The sequence below is a fragment of the Meriones unguiculatus genome, chromosome 8 (genome assembly GCF_030254825.1).
Source record: "Meriones unguiculatus strain TT.TT164.6M chromosome 8, Bangor_MerUng_6.1, whole genome shotgun sequence".
NCBI lineage: Eukaryota > Metazoa > Chordata > Mammalia > Rodentia > Muridae > Meriones > Meriones unguiculatus.
Genome location: NC_083356.1, coordinates 84507499 through 84519775, shown reverse-complemented (window position 1 = coordinate 84519775; position 12277 = coordinate 84507499). Strand labels below are relative to the sequence as shown.

At 36.7% G+C, this 12277-nt stretch overlaps 1 protein-coding gene across 3 annotated transcripts in view; it reads right to left on the bottom strand.

The window, feature by feature from the left end:
- Kynu (kynureninase) overlaps nucleotides 1-12277 on the bottom strand; it is a 136379-nt gene that overhangs the window by 86674 nt on the left and 37428 nt on the right. For all 3 annotated transcript variants that reach the window (XM_021656130.2, XM_060390095.1, XM_021656133.2), the window contains exons 4-5: nucleotides 10522-10604; nucleotides 177-238 (exon numbers count right to left, since the gene is read on the bottom strand). In XM_021656130.2, coding sequence (XP_021511805.1) covers nucleotides 177-238; nucleotides 10522-10604 — 145 coding nt within the window. The remainder of the gene's footprint in view (nucleotides 1-176; nucleotides 239-10521; nucleotides 10605-12277) is intronic.

Sequence of the window (12277 nt, the reverse complement as noted above, 5' to 3'; positions counted from 1 at the left end):
ACTCTTCCATGTTTAAGAAGGACCATGAGATAATGGTCTAGCATTCTTGGCAAAAATAAATAATCTCACATGCCATCTTGGAATAAATAACCTACCAGAGGTTTATGAATTTAAGGTAGAAACACAGCAGACTATCAAATGAGAGAACTCAAAGCACAATGGGAAAAGAACCTTACCAGTAGAAGATGTAAATTTACAGTCAAAGCATTCATTAGAACTATTTCTTTCTCGTGGGCTCCTGTAAAATAATCATTAGAAAAAATACATCATACTTGAGGTTCTCTAGTTGGTTTGGAATGTAGTTGAAAAATAAGGCTGGGACTTTACTCAATCGTATCATTGTTATTAGAAATAAGGGCATACTGAGGTGTCATTATGAAAATGGAGGTTTCCCCACCTGATCCATTCATCAAATTATACCTGGACTTATGTACATGTAGACAGAGATAAAAATTGTATTCCTCTTCTGTTGTTATAAATAAGAAAGCCAAAATAATAATAATTTTCTATGACCTGAAATCTCAGGGGAATTTATCCTATTATCAGTTTGCAAAGTCACTAAAAAGTGCTTTTTTGTGTGTGTATCTTGAAAATGAACTTAAAATGATATTAAGATTAATCAGATCTTTAAAGCTAGTTGTTCCCAATATCAAACTAAAGTTCACTGTTAGTAAGAGAAGTCAGCGCTGCCAAACATATTTCGCTGTTCCCACAGTGAGATTGGCCATAGTGGTCAAGACAAAAGAGCTTCAAGGCAAAATATCACAGCTTAAACACCTTTATGATATACTCATTCACAGGGAGAAAGCAACAATATAAATGTGTACTGTCTGATATAAACATACTCAAAATTCACCATGGAACCTGATCCCCAAGGTTTGAGAACTGGAAGTAGATGGGAGACAGGGCCTACCCTTGGGACTTGACAACTCAGAGAGCTATCACACCTACTGTGATTCAAGTTTCCAGATGTTAAAAAACCAAACAAACAAACAAAGAAACAGAGACAGAAAAACAAAATTGGAACTATTTTAGGGGAATAATTTCCTCACCAAAGATGAGGAAAATATCGATCGGAAAGTTCATAATGTTACTAGAGAAAAAATGGTGGTTAGTACTCCATTGTTTACTTAAAGGCACACCTGTGATGGAGTTCAATTTAGAAGCGCAGAATCAATGGAGTAATAAGTTTAATGAACTCCAGTTTCTTTGGAGTGAGGTAGTTGGGAATGAGTGTTTAACTGATGGTTTCGTATATTCACACAGCAATTCTCCTGTACTTGAACAATTGGTGAAGAAGTGGTGGATGTTAGAAGACAACCCTGGTCATTTTGGGGGTCTGAAGTCAGGGTTCCAGGTAAACAAACTCCTTCTACATCTCTGCACATAAAGATGGCCACGATAAGCTTATATCACATATAGTGTCATATGCCTTCTCTCCCACAAAAGAACCCTTTGAACTATGGTATTAAAATGAATGTTATCAACTTTATCCTAGCTGTTTCTTTATACTGCGGCATTTTTGCTTTGCTGTTCCTTCTGAAGTAAAACTCTATCCTATGGCATCTGTCTTGATCAAGTGATTGAGTCTCTGTTATTTGCAAGTATTTATTGTGAAAACCACTCATTAAAAAATTTTAATGCAGAATGTAGAACAGAAAAAAAAGGAAGAAAAGAATATGGTAAGACAGCAGAATTAATGGGGGAAACATTTAAAAACAAAAAAAAATGTAAGAAAATTAAGTAGTTGTTAGATGAAAACAAAGAAATGGAAGAAATTAGTGGCAAGCTTTTATAGAGAAACTCAGACATTTATTTTTGCTTAAGCATTACATATTGTTTAAAACTACTGCTTTCTGTGAAATATTGGTCTGTCACATGATACACTATTCATTTTAGGGGACCTAAAATGTGATGGTAAAGTAATAGTAATGGTCTGAGTTACTCTCGTGGCATTTCTCCCTCCCTTCCTTTGCATTCTTGAAACAATTATTTGTCAGTAGTCTCTCACTGGTTTGGGTGATTATTAATGCCCAGCTCATTATCCCAACTTTGACCACTTCATATGAAATTCACCAGAGCACTTTACCAAATGCCATCCTAACCTACTGCTTAGCCCAGTCCAAAGACAGGATTCACCTATTTAACATTGTACACCCAGGTATATGCAAAAGCAATGCTAGTATTAAAGTCTTAAAACACTAAGATAAATGTTTACTGTTATTATAACTAGAGGCACTTAAGAGTAAATTATTCTTAACATCAGAGCAATACCAACTGAACTAGTCTATTTTCAAAAGAAAGCTTTCCTAATTGACCTCATGGGTTCAAGTTGTACCTCTGGAAAAAAAAAAGCACTGTTCTACAATATTTCAATATTGTCTAAGAGATTAGATTGTTCAAGTTAAATGAAACTCTTTCAAGTTGCCTCTCCTTGTTCCCTTTCTGGTCCTAAGAGCCTTCTTTGAATTAATGAAGAAACATCATGACCTAAAATTATTCAGAGCACAGCTTTTTTAAAGCTTCCTGAATGCTCAAGACTTGGAAGGCTCTTCCCCTTGAGCTGACCACTTGTGATTTTTTGTTTGTTTGTTTTGATAAATGTCAAAGTTGGAGTTGCTTCATCTGAAGTGGATGTTCCCTGCTTGTTTATCTTTGCAACTAAATGCAAGCACTGCCTTTTTGTGTTGAAGCCTGGCGAGGTAACATTTGGGGAGACTTTACTCTGCATCAATACTTTAACATTATAGAAATCTTTAAATGGCCACACCTGGAAACCTAAAGCTAGCGGAACCCTTACAGACTCAGGAGGGTCAGGAGGTGCACCGACACTTTGAAATCTGCAACTTGTATTATTTCACACAGCCCTTTTAGCAACCAGATGAGAAATCTACTGTGGGTTTTCTTCATTATATCAATTTGAAAACTGATATGAAAATAGAACTAGCCCAAAGTCTCACAGATAAGAATGATTTTTGTTCAGAATTACATTTGGAAGCACTGCTTTATAACAGTCCCCATAAATCAAATATGGGAGACCCAGGTTCATAAACAATTTCCTTCTTTGTCGCTCTAATCCCAATATAATTTCAAGGTTTTTGCAAGCTGAGAAGCACAAGTCCCCAAGCTCCTTCCCGTCTGGTAGGAGAGCCCGCCTGGACTGTCATATCATCTTCTTTCTACTTTATTAAGCAGGTGCAAATGCTATTGTGCATTTGATGTCAGCACTGTAATTAGGCAAAGTCCCAAGGAACTTTTTCAGTCGCAAATTTCTATGGTCTGTAGAGAGGACCAGTACATGGAGGAGGCTCTGGGGCAGTTGAGGCAGATCACCTGGGGATCATTGCTCCTCTGATGGTCAACCATAACTTTCAGAAAGCAAATATGTTCATATTGCATTGTTATAAGCTTAAACCCGTGCATCTAGCCCGTGGTGATTTTTATGTATCCAAGGGAAGTAGACTTAATAATAATCCTAATAATATTCTCTAGCACATCTATTTCTAGCATCTTGATAATATGACATTAATTATAAGGGAAAGTTACTCCATGTGCTATGTGTTGTAGAATTGTTGGCGCTATGTAAAATGTTTTATTCATAGTTTTTCTTCATATTCAAAATTGACATTTTTTTATGTCTGAATAAATATGGCTATTCACTGTCTCTTTCTCTTCCTATTGTCTCTAGGGCCATCAATGTATATGCATAACTGTCATTGCCCTAGTTTTATTTCTTTATGAAGAATTTTATACTAAGCTAAATACTATGACATTAAGTAACTCAATGATCCAACAATGGCCAGAATAAGACATGTCTGTCTGCTTATGATATATGTAGGTAACTTAACAAGTAATGAAAAGTAATTTGACTTTTTCTATACTTCACTGTTATTTTAATTATTTCATGATATTTAAACCATATCGTCTTCTGGAGACAGTTTAAGTTTCTTATGATACAATATAAGGAAGAATAACAAAAGTTTCAATTGAGCCGGAAGCATAGCATGATGATAGAGCATTTGTCTACTGCATACAAGGCCTTGGCTTCCATCTGAGAATATATATGCACAGACATGCACACACACACACTTACACAAGAGAGAGAGAGAGAGAACAATACAGTAAAATATATAGAGAAGAAACATCTTTGAAGTTAACAATTTTTATTATATTAAATTTGCATATATTTTCTCCCCCAGAACCTCTTTGTAGGAAAGATAAAAGGAAGTCCTGTATTTTGTTTGTTTGTTTGTTTGGTTTTTACAAACACAATGAACAAAACTTAAGTTAAAAACTATCGATTTGGGTAAAACTCCTACATTACATTTCCAATAAGCCAGACCTGAAATCGCATTCATGTTTCAAGTCATCCAGATGAAACCAATCTCTTATCTAAGCTTAGCAATTCAGATCTGAGAGATAGCCAGATTTCTAAACAGGTCACATTTTAATAACATTTTCTAGGCCTTAATTCTTTCACAGAGCAAGTAACCCACAGGAACTTGATATAACCAATTTCTTTTTCTGTCCTATGGAAGGAAACTAACTTTGAAATGAATTGAAATGAATAGTCTGTCTCACCTTTCTGTCTTGGTGTTTATTGTTATTGTTGTTCTTTTCTGTGGATAAAACCAAACTCCTCTACTTAATGTATGGAAATACTTTGCTGCTGTGTTAGAAATTTCTTTTGTTTGTTTCCAATGCTAGTTCCTGGACAGGCCTTGATCCTGCTAGACAAACACTCTTGTCGTTAAGTTTCCGAGTCCCTAGAGAAACTTCCTCGGAAATCAAACATTTCATTTCTGAGCAAGCACCTTCAAACTAAAGAAGTTGTAAAGGGAAGTTTGTTTAGACACAGTGAGAAAATTCATAAGTCTCAGAAATTCCCTAAAATTTACCAGATACACGAAGCTTTCTTTTCCCCAAAATTAATAGGCAGTAGGATTACTAAGGGCATACTTTCCAACCTGTTGAGCTACCTTTAAATTGTGCAAATAGCCCCAAGGTTTCAGCTTTAGTGAGTCATTGCCTCTGTTATGGTGGGTTATCAGTAATACAACTGCCTTTGTGTCACCCACATTCCTGTAAGTTATCCCAATAAACTAATTAGGTCATCAAATTGGACTTTGGTGAAATTATCACTTTTGTCTTTTGTACGTTCCTTTATGAGGGTGAGTAGACATTAGTTAGTGTCATATAACATTTGCTTTAGGAAAGTATTTACCAATTCTAAAGTGAAAATAAAACCAATCAAGACTTATAATTCTAATTTTGTGCTTTTACACATAATCAAAAAAAGTTAAAAAAAAGAGCTATTCCTACTAATGTAAGCACTGAATTGATTTTTTTAGGTTTATATTAAGAAATAAGTATTTCTCTTTTAGAAGTAGTTTAGGGTATAGTATTAATTTAAATCATAAAAGTTAATTTTTAAGAATATTGCTTATAATTCACTTTTGTACAAATCAGAAGTTTATATTGTGTAGACAGTGAAATAAACTAGGAATATTTCACTGGTCAAACAGAGTCACAGCACAAAACCAAGTATTTAAATTGATACTCATTTTTTTAATATACGATTTGAGGCTTTGAGAAATTATGTTTTGTTGAATTTTATGTATAGAAAATAGAATTTTGACAATTCAAGAATAATTACCTTTTATATGCCTTTTTACATTGGGATGTGAAACAGTTCTAATTTAATTAATACAAAATGCAACTAAAAAAAGTGCAAAGAAGGAAGAAATGTCTCATATATTTGGCTCTTTACTCCAAGGTTTTGGTACAGAGACCCAAAACTCATTGATCTCCCTAACGACAGCAAGGTCTTCTGTCATCCCTAATAAGGTGTGAGTTAAGTGAACTAAAAAAAGAGGTCATGTGACTAGATGGTCCGTATGTGTCATCTTACTCACGACTTCCTGTTTTGGCATAAACTGGACATTGAGTCCCAGAGAACCCAGATCCATGGGTTGTGAGCTGGAGAGCAGACCTGACACTGAGGACATAAGCGTGACAAGGCCCCATTGCACTGCTCCCACGTGTCCCCGAGCTGTCTTGCTGCTGTGCTGGGTTTTGTCCTTTAAAGTAAGCTGGTTAGAATACAGAAAGTGTGCTGTATGCTCTGGGACCTGCTGTCTTGTTATCACAACCAGTTGTAGAAATCCCAATATATGGACAGACCTACGGCAGGTGTCACAAGTTGGGGCAGCAGATGGGGATTGAACTCTTAACCTATGGGATGTGAACTAACTGGGAAGCTAGTGTCAGAATTTACTCAAATGATTGTTAACACAGTCTCGGTGTCAGAACTGGTTTCCATTGTGCGAAAGGCATCAAAACATGCATTACAGGGCACTGTACAGTATTTGCAAACTAGATATATTTTCCCAAAGCCGAAGTCAATTAACATAGATTCTTCAAATTTAAAAATATTCAGCCCCCCCTTTTTTTTTCTTTTCTAAACATACTGAATATCTACAGTCTTTTTTATTCTCCTTACTAACAACAGTGGAAGGTGACTGCTATGAAATTTTTGCTATCTTTATGTGACATGCATGTATTTATTGAGCAACAAAATACTTGTACATTTAATGAGCTGCAATAGCCCTATAAACTTTTAAATAGTCAAAGTAAAAGTATGCAGAGTTTATTAGCTTTATAAATAAATCTCACTAAATAATATCATATTACGTCTTTCCTGGCCTGTATATAAACATCCTAACTCCCCTTTTGAGAATGATAAATGCTAAACGCAAATTAACAGGTGTAGAATGAAGTTGTTACCTGACAAAAAAAATTCCAATACACACACTCCAGCTAAGGAAACATATATTCTCATTTTGAATTGATGTAAACATGTGTTCTTAAGTTTCCCTTTGTCGTCTGCTTGAAATGTAAACAACTACAAATAGTATTCAAAACCTGAAACTTCATAGATGCTCTATGAAACAGCTATTCAGTCCACCACCACCTATAATGCAGAGTGTTTTCATGTGTTTTTCCTCTTTTATCATGCACAGGGTATTCCTGTCAGCTGGATCAAGGGTGCTGGTTCCAGAGAGCCTCCCAGGATAGCAGGTCATGCTGTGCTTTTAGCCTTCCTGAGTTTGGGTGCTCTTTGGCATCCTGGACCATTGCATTCCAGATCCCAGAATCCAGGTTGCACACATACCCTACAGCTTCCTGTGAAGGCTCCTAATGCACATCCCACTCTGTGAGCCTTTCCTTGTGCTGCCCGAAAAGCAACACTTCAGATTTCTGAGCCTTTTCACAGCAGCTATACTTTTGGTCCGTGGAAACACATTTGCTTTACTGTTTCTTTCATCTTTCTTTGTCATAGGAGGTGGTATTTTCAGTGTATACCAGATATTCAGATTCCATAATACAGCCACGTTTAACCCATAGAAATCTGCACATTAGGAACAAAACTGAAAAGTAGTTAGTTTTTGCTTGCAAGTTTTTGATTCATAGTTTAATGTTTGTAATAGACAGCGTAGTAATTCAGTCAGTGTAAAACGTGATCCTTAAGCAGGTGATATGGCTTAGAGTAAGGTGCTCCTGCTGAGTTGCTGGGTGAAGGAATGGTCCCCTGTCTGAGCTGTTAGGTTCAGAGCACAGAAAAGGCACACAGTCTCCAGGTGAGATCTGGTTACCGTCAAGAGTGTGTTTACATTTATATGTTAGGAATCAAGTATGTCTTCTCAAGATCATGTGCTGAGGCCCTCATCCCCAGGGTTAGTTAAGGATAACTGGGGTCACAGCTGTGAGGTCTTAATCCCACTGGGAGAAAAAGTGAAATTGGCTTGTGCAAGCCAGGAAGAGAGCCTGGTGGGCATGCAGATAGATCATTATTGGCTGTTGGCATCAGAGAGAAAACACACGTCTTTTAAAAGTCGTCCGGTTTGGGGCACTTTGTTACGGCAGCCTAGCCTGGGCTGACTGGCATGCGTGCCATTCCTCTTTCTTGGTCTGTTTCCCTCTGTTTTCCAAACCTCTAGTCTTGTCTGGCAGTTTGATGTAGGGGGAGCCTGACAGCCACCTACAGGAGTTTATAGGAGTTGGCCATTTGGATACTGTGTACAGTCTTTCACTCTCTCTCTTTTATTCCTATCTTCATGCATACTCCCCATGTGATTGATTTGGTAATTTCCAAACCTTTAAAAGATGATTACCAGGGTAATGCAAGGGCTGCCATTTGTTTGTTTTTTTCATTAGAAGGTTAAAATTTGGTTTGTTGTGTATTTGTTTGTTTTTATTTATACAAAAGCAATTAGCAATTCTCCTCCTGCTAACAAACTCCCCAAATGGCATGGACATCATTTCTTTAGCTTTTCTATTTTTCCCATTGAGAGTTTACACAGTTTTTTCTAATTCCTTAAGGAATTTCTAAATGAGAATTCCGATAAAATGCATTTCCAAGCGTATGTCCGGTACTCGGTCAACTGAAAACTTCGTTTCTGTGGTAGCATGAGTCACAGTAACAAGTTTTGGGCTCCCCTGTGTTTTAGAGGCTGTGTGCATAGTAATTTCTGTTGTGCAGTCAGGATGAATCAGGGATTCTTTTCTGTTTTCATTCATTCCTCACTACAGTCTTTGGATTTTCAGCAAAGGATCAGTAATTATTTTTGAATAAACAATCCACTCCTTTCACTGTAATGGGTTGCCATAAGTCTTCCTGCATTTGAGTCTTGCTCCTCTACTCTAATTCTTCTTGTTGTCTGTGTTGATTAAATCTTCTGGTTATTTGCCCAGAATCAAATGAGAAAAAATAAGATAGTTTTATACTTTGTGATAAGGGAGTGAGATTTAAAAAACCATTTGAAAACTCAGAATGTCCTAAAGCACAGAAAATATTTTCAGATAGCATACAAAAATTGTAAAAGTATAATATACTTTAAATTAAATTTTAGAAAATGTTGAATATTTAAGCCAATGAAACAGATAGTTGATTCATTATCTAAAAGATCAAGAATTTCACCAATAGGTGAAATAGGATCCAAAATTTAATTTAGGAAACTTATTATATGCCACAAAATAGCACTAGTAATATTACAGTTAAAGTTTAAGGGATGGGTGGATGGCTCAGTGATTGAGGGCCCATATTTCTCTCACAAAGAGTTGTGCGTAGCTCACAACTTCCGGGAACTTCAGTTCCAGGAGATTCAAAGGCCTGTTCTAGCCTCTGCAGACACCTCCATTCATTTACACACACACACACACACACACACACACACACACACACACACACAGAGAGAGAGAGAGAGAGAGAGAGAGAGAGAGAGAGAGAGAGAGAGGGACAGAGAAAGAGACAGAGAGAGGGAGGAAGACTGAGTTCCTCTCTATTGCTTTGATGAAGCATGATATCATGGCCACTATTAAAAGAAAGCATTGAGTTGGGGGTCTTGCTTACAGTCTAGAAGGTGCATGATCATCATGATAGGATAATGGTGGCAGGCAGGCAGGCATGGTGTGGAACAGTAGCTGAAAGTCTACAGGCAAGAGTCAGAGAGAGAGATGGACCCTGGAATGTGCTTTGTGAACCTCAAAATCCACCCCCAGTGAGACACCAACTCCAACAAAACCAAACCTACTCTAACAGGCCACACCTCCTAATCCTTGTTAAACAGTCCACTAGCTGGGAAACAAACATTCAAATATATGAGTTTATGCAGACCATTCTAATTCTAACACACACACAAACTTAAAATAATAAACCTTTGTTCATATTTTTGAGTCAGACAAGTTTAGGATAGGGTCTCACTCTGCAGCCTCATTTGCCATGAACTCAGGAGCCCCACACCTCACCCTTGGTCTTACACACAGCTCCGCCTCAATTTAAATAGCTCACCAAGATTTAAATTGAAATGATTCTTTCAGTGCTTTACACACCAACCATATTGATAAAAATTAATGTTTATCATGCTATAGCATTACAGTATTCATTTATATTTCTTAAAATTATTTGATTATAAATTAAGGAAATGTGCTTTTCCTCATAAAAGGTGATAAGTAGGGTTTAAAAGTCTATAGGGGCTGAACATGCCTATAATCCCAGGACTCAAGAAACCAAGGCAGGACATCTGACATAGTCTGAGCGACAGAGAAAGACTGTGTTAAAAACACACAGATACCTAGCATGCCTGAGTACAACTTAGTGGAGAATACTTGCACATCTTGAGCGAAAAACTAGGGTTCATCCCTAGTACCACAAAGTAGAGAATTAAGTATACAAACAAATAATTGAGAGAGCTGAGAAGAACAGATTATCTTTGTACTATATATACTGATAATATATTCCCCATAAAAACCTTTGGATAACAACATTAAAGGTGTGTGTGTGTGTGTGCGTGTACTGGTTACTATATATATGTATGTATATATATATGTAGTATATATTTGTGTGTATATATATATAATTACTAATATATAATTAGTCAACAATATCTCTCACTTACTTTTTAACTAAACTACATCTTCACACTTGTTCTGAAAAAAGAATTCACTGTCTTTTGTACTTACCTACAATGTCCTTCATAAGGCCTACAACGCTCTCATCCCCTATAATCCAAGGCCGTTTCCCTACGTCGTGACCATAGCCTCCCCTGAAATTGAAAAGGGACATGAACATCTCTTAGTTGTGTGGTTCTGATGGTGGGGTGTGTATGTGTATGTATGTATGTATGTGATTTTGTTTTCAAATGTTATCAAGTAAAATACTTGTGTATGTGTTTACTGTTTCAGTCTAGAGGTTAAGATGCCTTCCATGGTTCAGTGTCTCAGAACATGTGTTCATAAGTTGGTGGCCCTGTTTCAGGAGGTAATAGGTCCTTTAAAAGGTGGAGCGTAGCTGAAGGAAGTGGGTAACTCAGGGTAAACCTGAGGTTCATAGGGCAGTGCCATGCCCTACTTTGCTTCCTAATCTACTAGGATAGGAGGAAACAGCTTCATGTTCCTGTCACGGGAGCAGAGAGCGGCAATCACTTTCACACTCTTCCTACCATGATAGACCATATCCTCAAACCATTACTCAAGATGAATCTTTGCTTCTTTAAGTTGACTCTTCTTAGGCAGTTGGTCACAGTGACGAGACAAGTAACCAGTATGCCTACCTTTGTACTGTTCGTGCAATAATACTAATGCATAACATTTTAAAATCAAGAAGTGATACCTGGATACCGTATGCTTAAGAGTCATCCTTCCTTTATTGCTTACCTTTTTAAAAATATTGTGGAGGTGAGATTATCCATGTGCTATTTTATTTTTTAAAACATTTTCCTGTCTAAGCTATGATATTTCTCTTTGTTTTGAAATTTTAGACTATTGGGGCACTCTACTTACATACTTGTAGCCTACAGTAGTGTCTTTACCTAAATAAATATACTGTATTGTTTGGGGGTCAAAAATTATCAATGAAATAAAAATATATAAATAATTATACTTATGATAGTATTTTACGCAAATAAAATGTAGAAACAATCATAATCAACAGTACATTTTTACTTATTTTCTAGCAATTGGATTATCATATCCCAGTTCAGTTTTATTTTTGCAGTAAATTTTCTAGCAGGATGGGGAGGTTGCAGAATAATAGAAAAGGGTACTTCAGTATCATGAAATTTCCATCAGATGAGGAAGAATAATCCACCTGAGAAAGCCAAGGAAACGGAATCAAACAAGGTGTGTGGAGGAGCTTGAAGTCTGCTGCTGTAGGCTCATGTCTTCCATAACTCTAAAATGGATTGGTCTTAGTCTGATACACTGTAGAGTAGGAAATAAGGCTTGTGCACATGCGTTTAATCTAAGGGAAGTCAAGGTTTATGTGCACCCATTGAAATTCTCATCTTCCTGTGTTGAGCTGAGATGCCTACACATTTGATGCCATGCTACCAAAAACACATTTCGAATGTTTCACAGTTGTATTTTATTTATAGTGTGAGTCAACTTCAGGTCTCTACTGAATGGAAACCACCTCTTTTAGGAGCTTACAGGAAGTTACTTTTTCACATCGGTAAAAGTAAATACATGAGTGATATGTTCTTTAAAGGATTAGCAGAAAAGTAAATGAGAGCATATAAAAGAGATGGACGCACAGTACTCCCTTGCTGACTCATCTCTCCTAATGTAAATCTAGTGCTAAAGCGCCTTTATCAACATGTGGTACATAACAAGAATTTTTCAGCTAATTTTCCATTACCACATAAGCTGAGATGAAGGAGGAGGACTTTATGTGAATAAACATAGGCTGCTAAGAACCAGGAGGAAGAAAAGGGCAATT